Source organism: Coloeus monedula, assembly GCF_965178545.1.
Source record: "Coloeus monedula genome assembly, chromosome: 9".
Lineage (NCBI taxonomy): Eukaryota > Metazoa > Chordata > Aves > Passeriformes > Corvidae > Coloeus > Coloeus monedula.
Genome location: NC_138789.1, coordinates 12,068,351 through 12,093,171, shown reverse-complemented (window position 1 = coordinate 12,093,171; position 24,821 = coordinate 12,068,351). Strand labels below are relative to the sequence as shown.

The window sequence follows — 24,821 nt, the reverse complement described above, 5'->3', positions numbered from 1 at the left end:
CTGGCCAGGCACAGCTGCTGCCCCGAGGCGGCAGGTTAATGCCTGTGCCAGCCACGACACAGCGCCTCGCTATTCAGCTGAGGGAGGCAGGGAGAAGTCTCTTCAGCTAAAGGCTGAGGAGAAGGCACTTCTGAAAGCAACACTTATTAGGACTTGGTCTGAAGACAAGCTCCTAAGCGTTAAAGGGGAAGGGGAGGGTCCCGTCTCCCTTGGGAGCATCACTGCGCGCTTCCCAAGGCGGACTCCGTGCAGAGGGGCCGCTCCCGCCGCAGCGCCCTTCCCGCCGTGTCCGCCGGGGGCGCCAGTCTCGCGAGACCTGAGGCAGCGGCTCTCGCCTCGGTTCTCGCGCGATTTGCGCCCTGGTGCTGGCGGCGCGCGGCGGTTCCCCTGCCCGGCCCGGCGATGGCGGCGCCGGGCTCTGAGGAGCTGCGGGCGGGCGGGACGGGGCCGGGGCCGGGGCCGGGGCCGGGCCCGGGCCCGGGACTGGGCCCGGGGCTGGGCCCGGGGCCGGGGCCGGGGCTGGGTCCGGGGCTGGGCGCCGTCCCGCTGCACCCCGGTGTCTCGCGGCGGCGCGGGCGCACGCTGCTGGTGCGGCACCTGCCCGCCGAGCTGACGGCGGCGGAGAAGGAGGATCTGCTGCAGCACTTCGGGGCCGTGTCTGTGCGCGTCCTGTCGGACCACGGGCGGCTGGTGAGCGCCGGGCCGGGGCGGGCCGCAGGCAGGGCTGAGCCCGGGGCCTGGGCCGGCGCGGGGGTCCCGCTCCCGGGGAGCCTGGCGGGGCGGTCGGGACAGCGGCTGGCTCCGGGGTCCTGTCCCCGCCCGCGGCTTTGCCTCTTGCTGCCAGCAGTGAGGCTGTGGTAAAGCAGTGCCGAAGGGCCGCTTGTCACGTCTAGGGATGCAGTTTCACAAGCGTGTCTCTTGAAACTCTGTTTTGCTTTTTTCTTCCTCCAAATTACGGAAGTATGGATGTATTTGTTTGGTGACAAGTACTGTTCATAAAGAGCCTTATATTCTGCAGAACTACAGATAGATGCTGTCTGCATATTTTATCAGGGTCATGCTTTCTTTATAGGATATCAAATATAACGACTTCGTTACAGTGATTTTGGGTACGGCATCATGTAGTGGTAAGATGAAGTAATGAAGTTTGCTAAAACAATTTTAATTTTGAGGGGTGTATTCTGTGAGGATTTGATTTAATTTGGGAGGCTAATGTTCTTTCAAAACCTGAAAACTAGGGGAAGAAGTTAGAAACCGTTCGAACGCTCAGAGCCCAATAGTTGCAACTTTTGTAGCAGGAATAGTATTACTTTTAGGAGTTACTTTGATGAAAATATTTTGTGAAGTGCTCAAATAAATTTTCTGGTTTGGAAGAGGATTAGACGTTTTTATCCTTATATACTTCCTTGCAGTTTAGGATGGTTTTTGCTCACTAGAAAAGAAACACTTCTCCTGTAGTCCTCAGACTGCTGAGTTCCTGTCTTAATTTTGACTGCAGGAGGTACTTTTCCTAAATTCATAAGAAAAATGTTTTCTAGTCCTTCATGTTTTCCCCAAATGGGAGTTAGAGGACTACCCTCTGGAAGCTTTCAAATATGTAAACTTGAACTAATAAAGTGCTTGTGGCTTAGTGTTTCACATGCAATCTCATACCCTTTTGATTCAAATATGTTATAACTTTTTTTTGTTTGTTTTCTAGAAACATACTGCTTTTGCTACCTTTCCCAGTGAAAATGCAGCTGCAAAGGTTTGTATTGAGTTTACTGAATGTTTTAGCAAAGTGCTTTTCTGAATTGCCGGTGCTCTGATATGTTTTACGCATCGTCTGGTACTTAGTGCTAAGAAAAAACAAAGCAGTACAATGTTGTACTAGAGTTCTGTTTCAGGATTTGCTTGCAGGACTTGATGAAATTTTTGAACGCTTTTTGTAGAGTCCCAAGAAAGGTGGGTTGAAAGGGGTTTGTGGAAGTCATCTGATCCAACCTGTCACGTAGAGCCTGGCTTACAGAAGCCAAGACTGATCAGAGCCCTGTTTAGGATGTGTGTGCATTTATATACAAACTATAAACCAAATATAGTTTCCTGTCTCCTGCATAACTGTGTATTTGCCATAAAAGTCAGCCCTAGCGATACTGACAATTCACATCTGCCATGAATGCCCAACTTTGATAAGAAAACTATCGTATTTACAGGGGATATGGATGCCAAAAAGGTAATACTAATAATGCTGTTTAAATACTAGTCTGGTTAAAAAGCCTGGGTCCAGATCTTCCCCCTTATACCTTGGGTTGGTTTTTTTTGCATTGCTTCTATTTTTTTTTTTCAGACCACACTTTATAGGACTACTCAAAAAGTTAACGACTGTGTGAGGTCAACAGGGGTGAATTAGTTGCTTGTGTCAGTTGTTTGCAGCCTATTGGGTTCTGGACTTGAAGAAAGCTGGATCTTCCTAGGAATCTTGATTTTAAAATTCCCAGCTGTTACTGAGAGAGTTTACCATGTTCGTACTTCAGGAACAAAAGACTGGTTACTTGAAATCCCAGGGCTTTACTAGGCTGTGTGAAAAGTCTTGATTGTTAAGGCTGCTGCTGTGTTCAGGTGACAGAACTCTGCAGTGGTTCTGGCTGTGCAGCCTTGTCCCTTTCCTTCCTGCCAGCAGGAAATGCTGCAAAAAGTGGGGCTGTGAAGACACAAACCATGCAGAACTCTCGTGTCCACAGTAGCACAGACTTAGCTTAAAGCAGCTGGGACTGCATCCTATGGCCAGTTTACCAATCAAAGGAAAAACAGTGAAGCTTTGAAATAAATCTCATGTTTGTCCTCTTCCCTTTCTTTCTTTCCTTCTCTGTAATTACTTGAAGGCTTTATCAAGACTGCATCAGCTGAAACTTTTAGGTCACACGTTAGTAGTTGAGTTTGCAAAGGAGCAGGAGAGTGCACAGGTACTTAGCCAGCCTTCTGTCTCAGACAAGTGCAAAAGGTATGTGAAGAATAATTTCCTTGTTATGTTTGTGGTCAAGGAAAGGAGGTTCTGGATTCCTGGTACTTCTAACTCAAAGGATAAATTGTAACCACTTGGAGTCTTAACAAACAGGTTCAGATCTATAGGCAAGTGACTGCATTCCTCCCCGTAGAACTGTGTCATTACCTGTGGAATGTGTAAATAGCTGATAAAAGCTATGTAATAGTGTGTAACTAAAAGTATTGCAGTAGAGGTTTCAAGTTATTTATTCCACTTTCTAAATAGGAACAAATCAATAATTTAATACCTTTGAATTTATGGTCTCAGAACAGAGTGCATGACCAGTAATTTCAGTTCTTTTACTGTGAGTGGATTTAAGTCAGGAGTGTTTGAATATAGGAAGACTTACTTAAATCTACATGAGTATTTATTTGAGAAGACTGTCACTATTGTAATTATCCACGTGTTAACTATGAAGAATTGATAACAGCTGTAGTAGTACAATTGGTAAAATATGTTAGAAATACCTGTGCTAACTTATTTTTTATATTTATTAATAGAGGATGCATATTTTATATATTACATAAGGCATGCTTAAATTTTGCTCTGTTTTAATTAAGACTAAATTAATTTTCAGTTCAGAAGAACCAGTGAAAGAAGAAAAGATAGAACCGAACTGTGTTAAAATAGAGAATGGAATTGCACCAAACCATGGGTTAGTGTGGGGGTTTTTTATTTGTCTTAATTATTTTATTCTGTTACAGATTATTTTGAAATGTGTTATGTACTGTGGAACAACAGTTTAGCTTCCTCGTATGTTCCACAGGCAAAGCTGTGGGAGGTGTCATAAAGACGAAGTTTCAGTTCCTCAAGTTTAGAATCCTCACAGTTGGGTAGTGACTGGTGCTCTGAGCTATGAAGTTGTGGATTGCAGAAAAGCCTTCTAGCACATAGCTTTGAGCTATGAAGTTGTGGATTGCAGAAAAGCCTTCTAGCACTGGGCATTGCTTTCTCGGGCATCAGAGGGCTGAGGTTGTCCCGGTGTTAACAGCAGAATTCCATTCACTTGTCTTTCTAGACGTTTCTTCCTTCCCCCCCCCCCCCCCCCCCCTTTTCATTTTTGCATACAGGAAGAAGTAAATTTTTGGAACATTTTGAGCACTGAGTTTATGATATTTGTACAGCCTGCTATGCTGTGCTTTTGGTTTTGGACATGTTGATTGTTTCTGTTTGCTTTAGGCTTCTGCATGGGTTGATAATTTCTTTATGCCCAAGCCCAGTAAATCTGTCATGCATTGGGGACTACTCCTTGATGTTAAAGGCATTGTAAGTGGCCCAAAACTATTCTAGGGGAAATAGTAATATTTCAGTGTTACTTCAGATGTAATCAATAGTTAAGCCTCTAGTAATCATTAATTGTTACCAGTAATTAAGTGGCAGTAATGTTAAGGCGTCTTGTTTTTAATCTTTTTTCCTCAGCCTCACCTTTCCCATCAATTCTTGCCTCAAATATTTGTATCCACCACCTTCAAGTGCAATTCTAGCAAATATAGCAAATGCCTTGGCAAGTGTGCCCAAATTTTATGTCCAGGTAAGTAAAAAACAGAAAAAAAATAGTATAAAATTAAAACCATCTATTTTTCCCTCTTTTAATTATCCACAAAAGTAATTCTGTTGTCATAGTAAATATTAAATTGGGTTTTTTTTGTGATAGTGTTAACCAATCTTAGTTTTTTGCTATGTTGAGGTAATGAGATTTTATTAACCAGAGGTAGCTTACTTAATTGACATTGAAGACTTGTCTGGATATGCTCTTCCTCATTAGATGTGATTTGAGCACCTGGAATTTCATTCTGAGGAGATGCTGTACTTATTTTATTAGCCTTGTTAGGGTGTTGCTTATATTGACCATTAGTGTTGGATCTCAAGTAGAGGTTTCACATTGTTCATGAGCATTAAAACTGCTGATTTACACCTCCCGAAAGTGATTCGCTATTTTTACTTTGCAAGGAACTGATATCACTTACTTATTTAAAGGAAACTTTACTTATTTTGAATAATTTCAGGTACTTCATCTAATGAATAAAATGAATCTTCCTCCACCTTTTGGACCAATTGCTGCTCGCCCTCCCATGGTAACATTTTAAATATATATTGTCAGTACTGTAGAATTGATTCACAATTTAAAATGTTAGCAGCATGGTAGGAGATCTAAGTTCTAAAAGCTGGAGGAGTCTCTAGAGGATTGCAAATCCTGCTGCATTTCACTGGGTACGATGTGCATGTTCGTCTTCTGAAGAAGTTGTTTTGACTGGACTTAGAACAAAGAAATACACATCTATGGCAGCAGCACTGGAATGTTTCAAAATGTTGGTTCACTATTGAAACTGAGATGGCTTTGGAGCTTAAACCTCCACCCATATGTTTTGACCTTATTCTTCTTGGGAAAGTCTTTGAAACTGAGTGCAAAGTGAAAATCCAGGATCATGGTTGCTGTATGTTTTTTATCACCTCAACTTCAAAGAAGGAAAACATTCACTGTTATGCATCAGAAAGCAGCTAACTTTCTTTTGCTTGTGGAAAGTTTTTCTTTAGTAATGTAGTTTACCAAAAAGGCATCTAGATCCCTATAAGCATGCTTTGAGAAAATACTTCTTGTCAAATTATCATTTATTGCTTTGACTGTTTTTATTAAGTAAACAAGATACATTTGGGTTTTTTTCTTTAAAAAGTTTAATTTTTTAAACTTTCTCCCGTAATTAGTATGAAGAGTATTTACCAGTGCCTGTGCCACCCCCCCCAATCCCACCTCTGCCTCCTGAAGAGCCTCCTTTGCCTGAAGAGGAAGAAGAGCAACTGTCTAGTGGGGATGAATCAGAATATGAAAGTGATAATGATGAGGAAAAGGAGAGGTATGCATTTACAGTTGTTTGCAAGCTTTTGGGCTTGCTTAAAGTGGTAGTTTTACTTTTCTGTCTTCTAGTTCAGCAAATGTAAATGTTTGCAGAATATAGCTGTAGTATCTAGTAGAGAGAGCATGTAGAAATCTTTCCAGATGCTTAGAGAAACTCTGGAGGACAGAAGGACAGTGCTGGTTTAAATGCAGTAAGAAAAGGAAAGTGGCCTATTGGTGTGCAAATTGTCATTTGTTCCCATGTCCAAAAAAACCCAACTAAACAAAAGCTCAGCTTGAAGAGTGCAGATGTAAGGAGCAGAAATGAGTTCATTTTCTGAAGTCTTCTTTGCTCCCCATCTTTACTAAATTGACTACTCAGCCTTAATCATATATGCACACCAACTTCCCAGATGTTCTTTGTGCCTCAGCGGGTATTGCTGGGGGTGATGATATTTGTGCTGAGGATTCTCTTTCCGTTTTGCAACTGAATTACATCATAGCTGTATTTTTGTTTTTCAGTTTTTAAACTAACACTAAATTAAAAAGCAGCTTTTTTCTTTGCTGTCTAAACTGAGAAGTAAATCAGGAAGTCCCTATGCCTTATTTGGAAAAATACATCATTTGGAAAAAGCTACCCCTGTTGAGTGTTATAAAAATCAGGTTCAGCTTGGAGCATCACAGCTTCTCTCACAGCTTCAGTGTCCCAGAAAGGAGCATGCTTGGGGAAGGAAGGGCATCACTAACCTGTTACGATTTTGGTCAGTCCTTAAGTGCTCTGTGTGTATTGATTTGCTGTGTGTTACAGTGTCAGTTTTAAGGTAGCTAGTTCTGTAATTCTGAAGAGTTCTATGTCAAGGGCTTTAAGGAAAGGGGAGGGTTTTCAAAACGAGTATTTTCAAATAAACTGTAAACCACTTTGTTTTGTTTTTGTGTAAAATAGAATGACCAAGTTGATGGAATTAGCAACCCTTCAGCCTAAAAGACCAATAAACACAAAGAAACGTGGCGTTAGAAAAAAGCAAAGAATTAAAGACATGTTGAATGTTCCTGTGTGTACTTCCCACAGGTTTGTGGTTTTTTGCACTTATCCTATTGGTTTTATTGCTCTAAAAGTCAAAATTTTCCTCTCTTTTGAACTGAAGTCTGCTCAACAACCTTAAAGTGTGCCTGATTCAAGCTCTGTTTCTCTTCCTGTCAAACTAATAGAAATTCCTTTCCATAAAAAGATAGCTAGTTTGACATAACAACTCTGACAGAAGAAATTTAGATTTAGTGTTTGGGCTGCTTCTTAAAACAAAAAGTTAAAAGTATGATACTGGAAGAATAGAAACTGACTTAGTTTAAACTAAGTTTGGGTTTTGAAACTGCAGTTGTATGCCCCAGTAGACAGCAGTGCAGTATTTCTATGTTGTGATGAATGATTGTGAATGTGTTTTTACTAACAGCTGCCTGCTTCCTCCAAGTGATCTGCTATGTATTTTTTAATATACAGTAGTTAAATATATATATAATAAATATATAATACACTAGGTGAGAGCAGCAGCAAGGCCAGTTATTTTTCATGCTTAAGTTACTGATGAAGTTTTTAATAAATGCCTGTGTGTTTTGTACTGTGGTATGTGATTCTTGGTTTTGCTCCCATGCCAGACATACCTACTGTATTTGCAGTGTTCTAATCACCTGAAACTCTCTTCGGTGAAATGTATGAAATGGAGAACATGTGTTTGTGGTAAACAACAGCATAAAATTTAACTGGAAGAAATCTTGTATTTGACCATGCATTCATTAGTGTCTGAATCTTTAATTAATGTATTGTTGTTTTAAACAGTAACTTGCACCCTGTACTGACACCTTCAGATGTCTTTGAGCAGCCACAGCATGTAGGTCATAAAAAAATAGAGTTTCATATTAGTGCTGAGATCCCAGCTGTTCTTCAGATAAACTCAGAAAAAGAAGACAAAAATGGTAAGAGAGTTTGTACTTCAAATGTATTTAATGTTAAAATCACGTGGCTTCAGTGTGTAGAAGGGTGCTGAAATTTATGCCAGGAAATTCTTTTCTATGATATTGGAGCTTTCAACACCAAGTTGCATCATGTTTGCATTTGCTGTTTTTCCCATGTTACAAGCTTTGGAGAGGATCCAGAGGATTTTAGAGGTCTCTCTCCTCTGTGCTCTATAGTTTTATGGTGAATTGCACTGTCTTCTGTATGTTAGGATGGAAATGTTACAAATGCATTCTCAGTATTTTAGGGTGTAAATGAATCTATCAGGCTAATTTCAGGTTTTCCTTTTCCACCTCTTAGAGAGCAGCATCCAAGTGATTGCCAGCCCTTTCTCTGTGGTGCACTGATTATCTGCCATAAAAATGCTGGGCAATGATAACAATGAGGTGTGATGGCTTTTTAGAGGGTTATGGTCAATCTGTGATTCTTGGTACTTTACAGTAACATCCAGTTTCTTTAAAGGAAAATACTGCAATGGATACAGGCTTAAACAGCCAGGCAAGTTTTATGCTAACTAATGTGTGCCATGGCTACATGGGGTTGTAGAGGACTCTACAGAGCAGGTGGTTTTGTCAAACTAAGGATTAAGACTCTTGTTAGGGATGTATTCAAATTGCCTTACAAAGTCTGCTCTATTAAAATGTTGCTGGAAAGAGTTTGGTGTTCTTGTTGGCTCTTGATCTTGTTGTGAATAAATGTACCAACCATTTATGTAATTTGTTGAAATTTCAGACCTTTATGCAAGCACAGAAGAAATCAATAATACAGGCTTTGGAAGGATTTTCCCAGCTCCAAGCTCAAATGATAAAATGGAAACTGAAGAGGAGGATGATGAAATACCATCAGAATTTATTTCTAGAAAGGATCTAGAAAAAAACAGACTTTCTAGAGAAGGTATAACTATGAGAATAGATTATCTAGTAATAGCTTTTTGATTTGTTGCAACAAACAGCTTAAATGTTTCTTTTCTTAATTGATCGTATATTAAATTATTTTATACTTAGGTATATGTGAGCAAATGTGCAAAGTAAATGACCTAAAGTATGATTTATTTTTTTTGTCTTCAAGAAATGGAAAAATTTTCTGTTTTCAAAAACTATGAGCCAGGTGATCCAAATTGCAGGATATATGTGAAGAATCTAGCTAAACAAGTTCAAGAAAAGGTAGGTAAACAAGGAAATTAAATATCTATCAAAAGGGCTTTTTCTTAGCATTTCTCTTCACCCTACACTTTAATTTCAGGATCTCAAGTTCATTTTTGGAAGATATGTTGACTTCCAGTCGGAGGTGGAACGCAATATGTGAGTTCATTTGGTACTTGGTTGAAATTAAGCCTTTTAAATTAATTTCTATGGCACTGCTGAAAACTGTGATTTTAAAAATAGTCATATTTACATTTTTTGTGTTTCTGCATTAAAAAAATAGCGTTAGACCTGAAAATCTTCATTTATAACAAGTAAAGAAATAGAATTATTTTATGAACAGTGACTGAAGATCCTATTATTTTTATTATTCTATATATTTATATTATTATAAATTTTTATTATATTTTTATCATATTTTCATTCTCAGGTTTGCTTTTCTTGGCTGTGTGACACAGAATGAACTGTGTAGGTGATTGTATCTGATCATTTTGCATATGTCCTATTTGGTAGTACTGCACATCAATTTGCCCTCCTGCAGTCTATTACCTTTTAGTAAATGGTTTCCCCAAGCAAAATGGTCTCCAAGGATGTCATTCCTCCTTGTAGGCTTTGCTTCTGTTTCTGCTTTTTCTCCAACTTGAAGCATGAGAATACATTTGTACTGTGAATTCTGCAAGGTTTGTTAAAAATGAGTAATTGCCATTCTCCATTGTGCCCCTAGGTTTGATATCCGTTTGATGAAAGAAGGCCGTATGAAGGGACAAGCTTTCATTGGACTTCCCAATGAAAAAGCAGCTGCTAAAGCACTAAAAGAAGCAAATGGCTATGTCTTATTTGAAAAACCCATGGTGGTTGTATCCTTTTCTTCAAGCATTTACCTTATATTCTTTGTACTTGCTGCCAATCTCTAGTTTTGCTGTCATAGTGCTCTGCAAAATAGAAAGTGCCTTAAGAGAACCAGTCAGCATAACACAGTGTAGTATTGTTAATTTTATGGTAGCTGAAAATAACATAGAGGCACCTCTCCTAAAACAGGACAGTAAAAGTGCTTTATTTTAAAACAAATTTCTCTGGTCTTACCTCTTTGATCCTGCAAAGACAATACAAAAGATAATTTAGCTTGTATGACCACTATATTTAAACTAAATACAAGGTTTTAGACTTGGCTAGGTCTGTGTTTACAGAATCAAGAACATAAGAAATGTTCCTATTAGAATAAATGGTCTCTAGACTGGTGTTTCAGCTGGAACTGTCACTTTTTGATTGCATAGCACTGTTTTTTTGTGTGAGAGTCCTTTCTTATTTTTCACTTAAATATTTCACAGTTTATTTACACTCACATTAAGCCCAGCATCTGCTGCTTTTACTGTTTTTCCTCCCAAATACTGAGACGTCAAAGTTATGAATTAACGTGCTGGGTTGGACATTTGTAAATATCAAGCATTTATCCTACTGTAGTTACTCCATTTGCATCTAACCCATTCCCAGTTAGTCCTCCTTATTTACTTATTATTGCAAGCTCTTGGACAGGCTCTCTAATAACTTCTGTAGTGTGTATCAGTGAGGTCCTGATCTTGACTGATAGACACTATTGTTATAACAATACTTCATACTGTAGTAGAATTGATTGAGGTAAAGGTCACTTTCTAGATGTCTTTGCAGAAGTAATCTTTTTTTTCTTTCTTGGTTAACTTCTACGTATCAGACACTTGTAGTCCTCAACAGAATCTCAGCAATTTGCTCGTTCAGCTAGACCAAAACAGGATGCCAACGAAGGGAAGAGAAAAAAGTAAAACGCTGCACAAGGTATGGACTCTCTGCCTGAAAGTAAAAATAAAGAATTGGGCTGGGGTTTTTTTGTTAGTGTTTGTTTGTTTGTTTTTATTTACTGTCTCTTTAATGGCTTCTTTAGGAGTACTGATGATGGAGAGGAAATGTTCCATACAAATTTCTTTTCCTAAATGTGTGCTTATATCAGAAAAACAGAGTGCAAAGTGTATAGTCGGTTTAAGTTTAAAACTTTGGTTTTTTCTGTGTTAAAAAACTCAGAGACTCATATTTTTGTAATCCTGGTATTGTAGGGTATTTGTCAGGTTCTCTAATCCTTATTCTGGGAAGCTAAAGAGAGTAATTCTGTAGAATTGGACCACTTACCTTTTAGTAAACTTCCAGGGTTTTGGTATTGAAAAGTGTTGCCTCTGAACTCCTTCCCTTCCATTCCTGACATTGTAAAGTGATCCTGAAGAACTGGTTCCAGCAATAAACTTCTGCTAGCTGTAAAGGATCTTTGCTAACTTTGGAAAATGAGTTCTTAGTGCTGTTGCAGCATCCTTTAAACTTGCCTGAATTAGTGAAGGGTATTTTGTTAGAAAGTGCTGCTTGATGTTGCGTTGATCAAGGCTTCCTTTGTTGTGGAATGTATAGGTCCTGATTTTTGGCATTATTTAAACATGAGGGGAAAGTAGCTTCTAGCAGAAAGTTAATTGTTATTTAACTTTATTTCTTACCGTGTAGCTTTACCTCACTGGTACCTTCTCTGAGTATTTCATTTTTATGAGAGTAACTCAAGCAAAACCAGCTCTAATTGAACTGAGTGGTTTCATGGCCTGAAAACGTTTGCATAGTGTACTCTCAAATGACCATATGAAGTAACTGGTACAAGAATAAAAAGCATTATTTCTCAGTCTGCACCCTCTGATACATGAACTAGCTCAAATTTATATGGCACTGAACTTAATTTCTGGTTACAGTTGGAGATCACTGGTTATGCCTCCGCTTAAAACAAAATTCACTGAAATCTTAGGCTGAGTGCATATGAATCCTTCTGCTTAATCCATGGTGTGTTTTTAATCTGGAGCTTGATCCTTGCTACTCTGAAGGAAATGTGAATTTGAAATAAAGGATGTGAACAGATGGTTTTGATTTTTACTAATTGGTTGTAAAGCCCACAGTGTGGTTATTGTGATGGTAGTATTTCTGTTTTTAACAGCTAGTTTAATTGCAGGTTCTTCATTCTGTCCATTGTCTAAGGATTTCTTAAATCAGATTGCATTTAAACTTGTTTCCCTCATAGCTGAGATGCTATTTGGTCTTAGTTGCTATTTTGTGTTAATGATTGTGGTTTGCAAAATCTGTATTTTGTCAAATTAAAGATCACTTTTTTATAGGCATTCTTCCATACTGGTCATTGAAAAGAGAGAAATAAGTATTCTGTTAGGACCAAGTATTATGAGAATATTTCAGTTTTGTTTCTCACTTCTTTCTTGTTAGAAAAAACCTTCTATTTATGTTATCTAGTGTCTAATAAGATTACTAAGGTTTTTTTAATTTAAAAAAAATTGAAGCATTTTAGCTAGTGGAGAGCCTGATAGATGAAGCCTGATCACTTTTATTCTTCCCAGGAATTCCATGTCTTTTCAATTAATTTTGTACATTTATTCTGAATGCATTAAAAATGCTAAATACTTGAATTACATAAAGAAAATAACAAGGTGCTTATTTGTTACTATGTTGATGGTCAACTCAGAAGCTTTTTCCAGAGTGAGCAAAGCCATACTTCTATGTGCACCTGGAAGTCTTACATGAGTTACCATCTTACAAGTGTCACTGGTGTTCTGTCCATGGGCAGAACTTCTCCCTTACCGTGACTGTTTATATGTTGCAATCATACAGTGTGCCATGGAGTTACACAGATTTCTAGGGATCGATGAGGTTTAATTAAAAATACTTGTTTCATTTCCCAACTAATGGTTAAGCTGAACCCTATTGCAACATGACTGTTATTCTGTTCCTGCTGGAATATTCTGATGGATGCTGATTTATGATACAAAATTGCATTATAAAAACTTGAGTCTAGGGTTGATTGATTTTTTTTTTGAATTTTTTTTCCTGGTTTTTATTTCTCTACAAAGATTTTTTTCCTTTTTTTTTTTTTGAGAAAATAATACATATGGTTCATAAAAATACTATTTAACTCCTTGCTGGCTGAAATGTCTTTTTCTTGATGGACTGGCAAATAAGTTCACTTAGAGTGACTTTTTCCTGTAGCTAAAATACAACTTTTTGGGGTGAAAAGTTATGTGGAAGAAACTGATGTTGAGAGGTCTCCAGCTTCCTCATAGGGAAGAAGTGGTTTAAAAGCTGGCATTAAAGGGAAACATGATTGGGTTTTGGACCTGATGGAAATAAAGTGAATCTGAAAAATGGCTTGAAGGAGAGGGAAAAATCTGCTGGTGTCCTAATAGTTCAAGTTATCAAAAAACACATTTACTTTTGAATATGAAGTTTAGTGTTGATGGACTCATTAGCCTTCTTTAAATCTCATAAGGGTTAGAACTGTTTTTTATCGAGGAGGCATATTTGGTTTTGCTAGGTAGCATAAACTTATGTATGTGCAATACTGAGAATCAAGTGAAATTAAACCACATTCTGCTGTTCTTCTTTAGAAACATTCCTGCGTAAATACTGCAGTAATACTGTCATGCAGAGTGTATCCTTTCTTGTTGTATCCTTTTTTGTGCAATGTTTCCTGTAGCACTCAACTGCATCTTAAGTTTTCATGTAGAGTAGGTGTGGGGAGGAGTTAACGTGTTTTACCTTGAGCTAATCTAGTAATTTTCAAAAGCAAACTTTTTCAGGGGGTAAAAAGAAACCAATGAGTTGTCTGTGTTGTGTGAATAGACACAATGAAGATTCCTAGTCTCAAAAGGTGGCCTTCACCTTCTTCCTCAGAGGTCATATACTGTACTAATTTGTGGTCCCATTCCTTAGTGAAACAGTTCTAGCTCATACCAGCTGATCTGTGTGAAGCTGTGCTGAGCTCACACTGACCAAGTTACCTTGTTTTTCTTTAAATACCTATTAATATAATAATAATAATATGTTGGCTAAAATATGTTGCAGAGCAGTCTTAATATTAAGGGTTGACCAGTATTTTAGATCATTTGATGATTACTGTTGTCCTGGTTTATGAGAAACAATCTGAAGTTGATGTAGTTTATACGTTCCTTACTTCATCTTTTTTGAGTAAAGAAGAAAATTAACAATATCTTGCAATTAAGTATTTGGAGCTGGACTAATAATCAACTATTAATCACTGCTACCTTTTTGTTGGTTGGTTGGGTTTTGTTAGATTGCTCTCTGCACTGAGGTAGTGTTGTTGCTAGTGACTTACATGTTTCTTGTGGGTTTCATACTGCATTACTGTTTAACTTTCTATACTATAAAATTAATACAGCCTGCACCTTTTAAGATGTATTTTTACAGACATTAAGCACCTTTTAAAATACTAAGCATCTTTCAATTTAGTTGTCAAAAGCCAGTATAACACTGCTGTTTTCTAGTAGTTCTTACTTTTAACATGCCTTTGTGATGTTCCAGGTCCCTCTTGTGTTCCATCTCTTTCAAGTATTCACAAGCTGGGGAAGAAGCAGTGTAATCATCAGGACTCTTGAACTGTGCGTAGTTGCATTTCTAAAGTATGTAAGGCAGAGAATAAATTTTCTCGTCTTGAAGATTACATATATCTCTAAGTATCACAAGACTTGCATCATAAATGTATGTTTAGATTGCTTGTGAAGTCTAATAAATTATTCCCTTCCTCTTCATTTTGCTGTCTTCTCTTCATTTTGACTTTTATTTTTGGGGTTTTGAGTGGGATGGATCTTCTTGTCTTGGAGACCAAGCAGGAGGACTGGTGCACTGGCCTGAATTTGTACTCTGAAACTGGGCACTGTTTTTCCTCAGTAATTAGCTTGTATCATTTATCTGCAACTTGGAAACTGTTACTAGTGAGACCGAAGTCATTAAAACCAGAGTAGCAGTTAAAACTGTATAGTATAGATGTGGTTCTTGCCCTGTTGAAGGGTGATAGTAACAGTGGTCACATAGTAGGATTTGCTACATATTGGGCTGGTTAGTGGAAAACCATGTGGGAAACATTACAATGACAGTTAATTAACAAGAGATTCCAGTCCAGTGGACTTAAAAGTTATTCCATAAATTACTAAATCATAGTTGATGGTGTGGGAGCTGGCTGGTGTAAAAGATTTGTTTTTGTCATTCCAGCTGCAAACAGTCTAAATCACTAATATTGACGGCTGAACCAAAGTAAGTGTATCTTTGCTGGTTTTTTCCCAATATGAACTGGCTTAGCAGGTTACTTCAGAATGCTTTTACTGGAATTATTCTTAGCTTATTTGCTGTATTCCCATGGGGACTGTGTAATTGTTCATTCGATCCTAGAGGGCTTTTTCAGCTTAAATGCTTCTATGGTTCTACAGTGATATGTCCTAACACCCGTGTTGAGCTATGCGTACAGAACGAAAGGCCCACAAGTGAATTTTCAAAGCGCCGAAGTAGGATAACAGCAAGGTGGTGCTGTGCTCAAGGACAAGAATACTTGTTTAAAAAGTGCGGGAAGTGTATGTTCAGAGAACTTTCCATTCTCAAATCTCGACAACAAATGTATTCCAGAACGAAATCTTGTATTGAATCAAGGTAATCGTGTGTAATGTGAAGCTGAGAGCGCAGCGGCGCTGGCCGCGTCCCGCGCTGTCCCTGCGGCGGCGCGGCCCCGGCGGAAAGGGCGGTGCGCGGCGGGGCGGCCCCAGCACGTACGTACCGCGCTCCGCGGGCCCTGCCGGGGGGCTCGGCCGCAGCGGCCGAAGCGGGCTGGCTTCGCCTGCGCGAGCCGTGGGGCTGCTGAGCGGGCTTCTGTGGGGAGCCGCTGCAAGGGACAGGGCCACTGCTATGCTTCCCTGTGACAGCCTTTAGTAGCTGCGGCTTCAGCAGCTGCGTCAGACGTCCCGCAAATTTATAAACTGTTGCAGGTGTGTTGGAGATGGCGGCTGGGCTTCACAGCTCAGGCTGTAACCCAGCAGAAGACAAGGTGACCCGAGTCCCGTGTTGGCCAAGACATCGGTAGGGCTCTGCAGAGAGACTTTGCTCTCAAAGTTCTCTTCATTGCAATCAATGTTGCTTTCTTCCACGTGGCCTCTTACAATTTTTCCGAATTTCCAAAGCATTCTGAAGCTCGAGCCTTCAGAATGCAGCGAGGATTTCAACATCCCTATTCTCTTATTATTGCTTGTATTGAAGGCAGAACAGGCATAAACCCATTTCAGGGAAACGAAAATCTACATTGAGTCTTTAAGCACTAGGCCTTGGAGCTAGTTAGGTCAAGGTATTATTCTTACTGCTTTGTGTAATTTAGTGCTTTGTGTATTTACTGCTGGAAGTGAAACTTGCCAATCTGATAGATGGCTTTGCTCATCAGAGAAGATCGATTTTTTTTTTTTTTTTTTTTTTTAAGGTCATTTTCTCTTAATGTATGTTCTTCCTATCAGGGCAAAAAAGCATTCCCTTATGAAAATGGAAGCACGCAGAGCAACTGCTTGTGGGTGAAATTTATCTGTATACTTTACTGAAGATCTACAAGTAAATAATTGTATTAAAGTTATTTTGTTCACAAGCAGAAAAGCAAGCTAAGTATACCATATGCTTACTTCTAAGTAACTGCCTGCTTGTGAAGAACAGTGATAGCTGATAGCAATGGGTGGCAGGTTCTATACTTTACAAACTGGTATATTTTGTGCCTAAATTTGTTCCAAAGAGTGCAGTTCCACTGCCTGAGAGATATGGATCATCCATATAAACTTATGTCTGGGTAGCTGTATCATAGCAGGTTGGAGTTTTTGGCAGTGCATTCCCGCGTGTATATGAAATTAGGAAAAGCACTGGTTTCCTTCATGTTGCAAACCTGAGGGCCCTTGTGTTCATACTTAAACCTTCACTGAGGTGTTTGGTTTCCCCTATGACAGGAATCTCTCTTTGCTCTCTGTTGTTTCTGTAAGATAGCTTTTTATAAAGAATAGATACTTAGAGGAAAGTAACAAGATTCTGTATTCTGTTATTTAAGGGAAGCATTACTTTAGCTTATTGTTTGCAGAAGTTCTTCTTGGAGGACTTATTTTTACCTCAGACTCTCTAAATCAACTTCTAAATGTGAAGAGTGCAAAATAAGGCTCTCAATAGAGTAAGGTAAACCTTGGTAGTTGTTTAGTTTCTGGTTTGTTATATGTTATTATACGTCTCTAGATAAGAAAGAAGAGAGGCAATTTTAATACAAGGATTGTCATCTGTATTTGTCCACAAGTAAATACAAATAGGATATGCGTTGGGAAATACAGCTCTTAGCCTAGCTAATCAGAAGGGAATGCAGCTGGTTTCAATCCTCTGGAAAGCTCCTTTTGCAGAACTCTGTACTTGGGCACTGAGAAGGAGATTTCTTGGTTATGGAGCTTCACAGCACTTTTAATGTCTGCATGCCATTGCTCATGTTCTTAGAAGGAAAATATCTCCACACAAATTGTACAGGTGTGCATCAGACATTTAGCATTTCTGGGTTTGAGTCACTATAATAATTTCTGTATCTGAGAGATCTTCCAAGTTTCAGGCTGTTGTTTGAATGAGAGATGTCATGCATATCATGAGTGACAGACTCGTGTATGTTACACCTCCACAGTATCTGAGGTTTCATAAGAAATCACAGTAAGAAATACGCTGCCTCTGCAAGATCTTGTCCAAATATGTTCAAGTTGTAGCAACACCAGTTTGAAAAAAAAGATGCCTCTCAAGGATAAATAGGAATGTAAAATATTATACATTAAAATAAGAAGCAAAATGTCCATTTCAGTGTATGTAAGTATTCCTTTGCCTTTTGGGGTAGTTTTTTGCTTTATACTAATAAAAACACAGCTGTTGCACTCTGGAGGCAGCCTGCATTAGACAACATCTGAATTTTAACTGCATGAAAACAAAGTTACTGTTCGTATGGGAGTTTTATATAGTTTAGCTAAAATCCAGTTCTCATACAAAATGACAAGTAAATAAATATGATGCCAGAGATGGGTGTTTACCTTTAAATGTGTATTTTCTAATGTGTACTTTACCCTCTTGCAGGAACATTGACAGTTAGTAAGAAGAGCACAACTGATCACAGAGCACTGGATGGGTATCTATTTTCTGCTGTTAATTGTAGGGCTTTGCTGGGGGCAGTACAACCCCAACACTCTGCCTGAGAGAACATCTATTGTGCATCTCTTTGAATGGCGCTGGCAGGATATTGCTCTGGAGTGTGAACGCTACTTAGCTCCTAATGGATTTGGAGGAGTTCAGGTACGTCTGTTCCTATCAGTAGGTAGTAAAATTGCTGCATAGATGATAATTTGTTTTTCACAGAAATTGTTCAGTTTGCCAAAGGACAGACACTGAGAAAGAAAAATAGAAATTGGTAATGGAAGTAGTAAATGCTGACAAATATGTTTTTCAGCTATCATCAAGTAAGCAGGAATTTATTTCATTGCTCCAAAGTGCATGTTTTGCACTCTGTGCTATTACATTTAGATGAATTATAATTGCACATCACTTGCTAAATCTTTTTTTTTTACTGCTGTGAAGAGTAACCTATGTTTATCTGCTTGATATTATTTAAATCAAGGGAAACTCTGAAGAGCTAGATAAATGTAAAATGAAACTATGACTGAACAAAGGGCATCCAAAGAACAAAAAATGCTGAAGGTTTTAAATAATTAAGTACAAAAGGATGCTAATTGTGTTCACCCAAACTGGCAAGTTTCTTTCTGTAAAGCACGGTGTCACAGTAAGCCACTTGTTTGAGGAGACCCTTGTTTGCAGGAGCCTGGTGTGAGCAGGTGGAAGTGAACTGAACACAGGTTCTAGTGAAGGTGTCCCTGTGTGAGCCAGGTCTGTCTGAACAACAGAGACATGTTCCTGTGGAACCAGTACTGGCACTTGGGTGGGGTGGCATGGCAGGAGAACAGCCACCTATTAAACTATTTCAGTTTGCCTGTCAGATTGCTTAGGAAAAATTGGTGTGAAGTCTGCCTGTTTCTTGTAGCCCAAGAGATTGCAAGCTGGCCTGAGTGAGAACTTCTGCATAATTTTCAAATAATACATACTTTCTTTGCTACCTTCTTTCCAGGCACACAGACGAGATTGATTTTAAACTGATTTCTCAGACTGTGGTATATGCATCTATATCTTTTTAATCCATTCAGTGGCAGGGTCTCAGGAAGTTTTTTTCAGATGATGGCTTGCTGAGCTGATTAGGAAGGTGTGGCATCTAAGAAGATGCAGGGATCTTTCTGAGAAGTGGTGGGATCAGGTTGTTATGCCCAGAGACTTGGAGGTAGCAGCAAAAGCTTGTTGCCTAAAAAGTATCCTGAAAAGTCTGTAAAAGGAAGAGGTGTGATTCACCTTGAAACTTAGAAGAATTAGGTCAAGAATGCATTTATCCAAAACATTACAAAAATGGGAAGTTGGATCAGTTTTAAAGGCAGGATGTTTTGTCAGTTGTTATGCAGTCACTTCCTTCCTCTGCTGACCTAGTTGTTCAATTTCAGATACGTCTTTGAGGCCTGCAGTTGCTCGTAAAGATAATTAGGACACTCTGTCCATGGACCTAATTTTTAGTATATTTCTACCTGCTGAAGGCCAAGCCTAAGTCTTTTATTTCCAGCCTACTACAGTGTAAGCAGAGGATACTGAGGATCTAAGTGGGTTGTGTTCTTGCTCTAAAAATACTGCACAAACAAATTAACCATTATCAGTATCCTGTTACCAAGTACCATTGTTTTATTCACAGATTCACCTCCAAATGAAAATGTTATCGTTACTGACCCCCAGCAACCATGGTGGGAAAGATACCAACCTGTCAGCTACAAGCTGTGCACAAGATCTGGAAATGAAACTGAATTTAGAGACATGGTGACCAGGTGCAACAATGCTGGAGTAAGGGCTTTTAAAACCTTCTGGTGTTTACAATACGAGGATATAGACAGGCAGTGATTCTACCATTTTCAAAAATGGATGCAGTGTTATCTGCTTGTCTGTTGGGCTGCCTGTTTGATCACCGTTGCTGTATGCTAATAAAAAAAAAACCTGAATAAAATGCTGGGTGAAGCAAGCAAACAGAAATAGGGGGATAGGGCAGGAGGTATGGGACAGAGAACATCAGTTAGTGGTGCTGTGGGAAGTGGCTTTTTCAAATTGTTATGTGGATACTGTTCTCTAGGTGCACATTTATGTGGATGCAGTGATCAACCATATGTGTGGAGCTAATGCTGGGGCTGGTGACCATGCTACTTGTGGAAGCTATTTCAATGCAAAGACTGAAGATTTCCCAGCTGTGCCCTATTCTGGCTGGGACTTTAATGATCATAAATGTAAATCTAGAAGTGGAAACATTGAGAATTATCATGATATATCTCAGGTAAACCTATAACTATAGCTTTCATGTACATCTGTTCCTGTGCTGTGATTTCTTTGCTCTCATTTACTGTGAGACATTTTTTAAAAGGAAAAAAAAAACCTGATAAAAACCCACCCAAATTAGTAACAGAGGTTAGTGTTGCTGTCAGGAACACCACTTCTTAAAGGGATAGCTGTACTTGAGACAATGGCTCAATATCAGATTTAGATAAGTGTTCTTAGGTACTTAATGAAGACAATTTACAGCTCAACAAATCTATTTAGTGCGATAAAAAAAGGTAGAAGTTACTTGCCTTTAACTGTAATTTGGAATTTTTCTTTGGTCTCAGTTTCAGAAAAGAGGGCTAAATGCAATTTGTTAATGCAGCTGCTGTGTAAATGACTCTCCAAGGCAAAAATATGTATGGGGAACAAAGGCTACTGAAGGTTTTATTTGGCATTTGAATGCAGGCAAGAGCATTCAAAATGTATGTAGAACACTATATTAAGTCTATTAGGTGAAAAATGTTTCATTGCAGAATTTTTGCCCAGGTCCGGGACTGCCGCCTGGTGAGCCTGCTGGACCTGGCCCTGGAGAAGGACTATGTGCGCTCCAGGGTTGCGGAGTACATGAACCATCTCATTGACATCGGCGTCGCAGGATTCCGGATCGATGCTGCCAAGCACATGTGGCCTGGGGATGTCAAGGCGATTTTAGACAAGCTGAAAGATCTAAATACTCAATGGTTTCCTGAAGGAACTAAACCTTTCATTTACCAGGAGGTAATCTTTATTTTTTTAAATTTTACTTCACAAACATATTTCTTTCAGGCCCAGTATAGGCTCAGTCACACATGGAAGGCAATGGGCTGAGCCCAAGCAGATCTATAGAAGATTTAATAACCATAATCTACAAATATCTAATCTGCCTATAAATGGTAATTGATGTTCAAAATGTCCCACTTGTTTTGTACCTGGAAATTTTATTGAGATGAAATTGACTACATTGGAGTTAGTGTAAAAATTCTATTGGTTTAAAAAAGAGATTTCATTTCATGAATTTTAAATTCTGGATAATAAATTGCAATAGAATACATAAATGTTGATTTTGGTCTGAAAATTTATTTTCCAGTGGCATAACAACTGTTACTTGATATTCCGAATTTGTTCTACATTTAAATAATAAATTGGAACAAGCAGGTAATCCTTGATGTCAGTCAGCAGAAGCTAAACTTGCTGCACACATTTTATTAAATTAGTATCTTGCCTGAAAAGTCTAGGAAAATAGAAACATTCTTTAGCTCCATAGTGAAATGGCGCAGCCCAACTGCTGGAAGCAGAGGCGTTGATCACCATACAAAGTGTAAAGTTTGTACAGCCCAAGCCTTAATGATGGGTGAGTGATCAACTGGGGTAAGGTGATACAGGATGGAGATGGAAAAGAGGTTCACAGCTGGGCTGAGCTAAAAAGAAAACGTAGCCTACATACAGTATTTGGCTTTCTTGCAAAAATGTAATTAGATCAAGTATTGTCCCCTTGATAATCCAATGTGTAAAGCAATGTCTTTTATTTGTTTGATTTTTGTGTAGAAAAAAATGCTCTGTCTTTCTTGTACCAGGTAATTGACTTGGGTGGAGAGCCCATCAAAGGCAGCGAGTACTTTGGAAATGGCTGAGTGACAGAATTCAAATACAGTGCCAAACTGGGGACAGTGATCCGCAAGTGGGACGGAGAAAAGATGGCCTACTTAAAGTAAGGATGAAGATGCTGCAACTTATGCAGGATTCACTGGCTACGACAATTGACAGGGTAGCTTCAAGACTGTGTTTTTGTCTAGGAACTGGGGAGAAGGCTGGGGCTTTGTGCCTTCCGACAAAGCCCTGGTCTTTGTGGATAATCACGACAACCAGAGAGGGCACGGGGCCGGTGGAGCTTCTGTTCTGACCTTCTGGGATGCCAGGTAAGGGATTGCCTTGTCTGGGTGATACTTCCTGCTTTTGCTGGTTTGTCTGTCTGTTCTGTGGCAGGTTCCTCCTTCCACGTCTCATTTCTTGTTTGTCCAACAAACAGGCTCTATAAAATGGCAGTTGGTTTCATGCTTGCTCATCCATATGGGTTCACACGTGTGATGTCAAGTTTTCGCTGGCCAAGATATTTTGAAAATGGAAAGGTGAGCTTGTAATGCTGCAGATTCATCCATGGAGATGAAGGGTCAGACCAGGGCCAGAGAAACAGTCCAGTGCATCTCAGTTTGTTAAGGGATTTCCCTGTCCCACGTTGGATCTAGCTGGTGAAACTTTGATGCTCCCTCTAGCTTTGCTCTCCAGATGGTCTCTCTGCATTTTCAGTCAGAAGTTATAAACCTGTCTTTTTAATGACAGGACATCAATGACTGGGTTGGACCCCCAAGTAACTCGGATGGCTCCATAAAGTCTGTTACAATCAACGCGGACACAACCTGCGGCAACGGCTGGGTTTGTGAGCATCGCTGGCGTCAGATAAAGTAGGGCACTGGGGAGAAACAAGAAGTAAAAGCAGTTGCTTTTGCTTCCTGCTCCATGTGGCTTTAGAGCTGTTGCAGGTGCAGTGCCAGGCATTCCTTGTGTTTCCAGGAACATGGTTATCTTCCGTAACGTGGTGAATGGTGAGCCTTTCTCCAACTGGTGGGACAATGGCAGCAATCAAGTAGCTTTTGGCCGCGGTAATAAAGGCTTCATCATCTTCAATAATGATGACTGGTAAGTCAGTGGGAAATAAATTATAATTTATTATGGTTATAAATAAGTTATTATCTATGTATTAAAATAATCTAGTTAGTAGTGAAACCTTTTAAGGTGTTGCTAGGTCGAATAGATATTTGTAATGGATGCCTCAGTTGTTGACAATTTAAACTCAGCATTTTCCATTCTACCATAGAGACTCTTCACTCTTGGCAGTTAGGCCTTGTACCGTGGTTTTGCTATTTCCCTGAAATTCTGAAGTTCTTAAGTTGGCTGTGTCACGGAGCCTAGTCAGCCAGCAAAGCCTGAACTTTTAGAAGTGAGGGAAATTGTAAACTCGGGAAAATGTTCTAAATGTGACAGTTTTAGAAACTGTATTGCTATCTTTTACACAAGAATGAGATGATAAGAGAACGGGAGTATGTCAGGTCTGTAATAATTAGAAGTAGGTTGCGGTGATGAGCAGTTTGAAGGATGTAGTGATTGGATAGATTTCTGCAGTGTCCAGAGAAGTGCTAGAGGATAACTCCAGAATAACTTAATGTTTGAGAGGATCTCCAATATGATTTGCAGAGCGTTCTAGAGTCCTCATGATCCTTACTGCGCTTCATTCTTTTCCAAAGGTCCTTGAATGTATCTCTGCAGACTGGTCTACCTGCTGGCACTTACTGCGATGTCATTTCTGGGCAAAAGGAAGGTGACTTCTGTACAGCAGTTGAAGTTCATGTTGCTGCTGATGGCATGGCTAATTTCCTGATTGGGAATGAAGATGAAGACCCATTCATTGCCATTCACGTTGATGCTAAATTGTAACCAGATGTGTTGTGCATGTGTTGTTCTTTCTCCCATGTATCTTTGCTAACAGCAAACAGATGTGCAGAATGTCCTGGCTCTCAGGACTGCATGAACCGAGAGAGTAAAGGGTGTTAGCTCTAATACTAATGGAATAGTGAGCAGCTGCTGTACAGAGATGGGAGCTGGTGGTGCCAATGCAGATCTGGGAGTGGTGCTATACACCTGCGTGCATTTGTAAGTGCACTTTATTCAGTTAAAGTACTAATAAAAAATGGAAGGAGAAGATTGACATCACTTAATTTAGAAATGTGTTGCTCTGTGCCTAAGTGGTAATGTAGTTCTCTTTAGGGGCAAGCAGGACTGGGAATTAACAGGATGTCCAAAAACCAAGAAAGGACCCCTTTGTGCTGGAACATGGCACAATTCCAGTTGATATCAAGTTATAACTCAGTTAAAAATGTGTTTCTTCTGTCAGTCTGTAGCTTCTCTCTATGTGGTGAATAAAAAATGGCATTCAAATCAAGTTTATCCCATTTTTGTGATGAACCAAACATGGGGCCTGGGTCAGAGAAAGCTGGTCCGTGCCACTCAGTTATTCCAGCCTGTGGCATCATTCAAGCCTGGTTCATAGTCAGCTTCTGCCTGTACAAATCAAACCTACACATCTTCCATTGTTACCCCAGTACTGGCTTGATCTCCACTGCTGATGCCTATAATGCACTCACCATTAGGATGGTGGGCACTCCCAGTTGTAGGAAAGGAATATGTGTGTTGAAACCTGCTGAAGCTCATTGCTAGCTTCAGAAAACTTTGGTTAGTTGTTAATTTTGTATAGTCTTTTGTGCTGAGCAATGTGTACACTCCTCCCCATGCTGTTCTGGCTAAACCAAGGAGGCATTCACACCCCTTTGACATCCTCTGGTGATGCACTCAAGTGCCACAGTTGTTTATCTGAAATAAAGGCCACCTGCCAGCCCTTTGTGCTGAATTCAAGTCAGCATTTTTTTGCAACCTGCTTGAACAGTC

The 24,821-nt window shown here is 39.5% G+C and overlaps 1 protein-coding gene and 1 pseudogene across 3 annotated transcripts; both read left to right on the top strand.

The window, feature by feature from the left end:
* Window positions 1-402: 402 nt before the first annotated feature.
* LOC309576151 (RNA-binding region-containing protein 3-like) lies at window positions 403-14,614 on the top strand (the record flags this gene model as incomplete). 2 transcript variants are annotated; one of them, XM_082287202.1, is made up of 15 exons in its annotated part: window positions 403-690; window positions 1,700-1,747; window positions 2,862-2,980; window positions 3,600-3,677; window positions 4,442-4,553; window positions 5,029-5,097; window positions 5,726-5,874; window positions 6,799-6,924; window positions 7,687-7,823; window positions 8,596-8,757; window positions 8,932-9,026; window positions 9,106-9,164; window positions 9,730-9,862; window positions 10,742-10,814; window positions 14,388-14,614. In XM_082287202.1, 14 exons carry the CDS (start codon window positions 403-405, stop codon window positions 10,799-10,801), a joined length of 1,635 nt encoding a protein of 544 aa, XP_082143328.1. In that variant the 3' UTR covers window positions 10,802-10,814; window positions 14,388-14,614. The 2 variants fall into 2 exon arrangements, with proteins under 2 accessions (XP_082143328.1, XP_082143329.1); XM_082287203.1 differs by having other exon boundaries at window positions 13,454-14,614.
* A 1,019-nt stretch (window positions 14,615-15,633) lies between these two features.
* Window positions 15,634-23,813, top strand: LOC309576112 (pancreatic alpha-amylase-like; annotated as a pseudogene). The gene is made up of 11 exons: window positions 15,634-15,929; window positions 17,970-18,207; window positions 19,675-19,820; window positions 20,104-20,301; window positions 20,832-21,062; window positions 21,899-22,032; window positions 22,118-22,240; window positions 22,351-22,450; window positions 22,662-22,783; window positions 22,893-23,018; window positions 23,624-23,813. The product of its transcript is annotated as a pancreatic alpha-amylase-like (transcript).
* The last annotated feature ends 1,008 nt before the right edge of the window (window positions 23,814-24,821 follow it).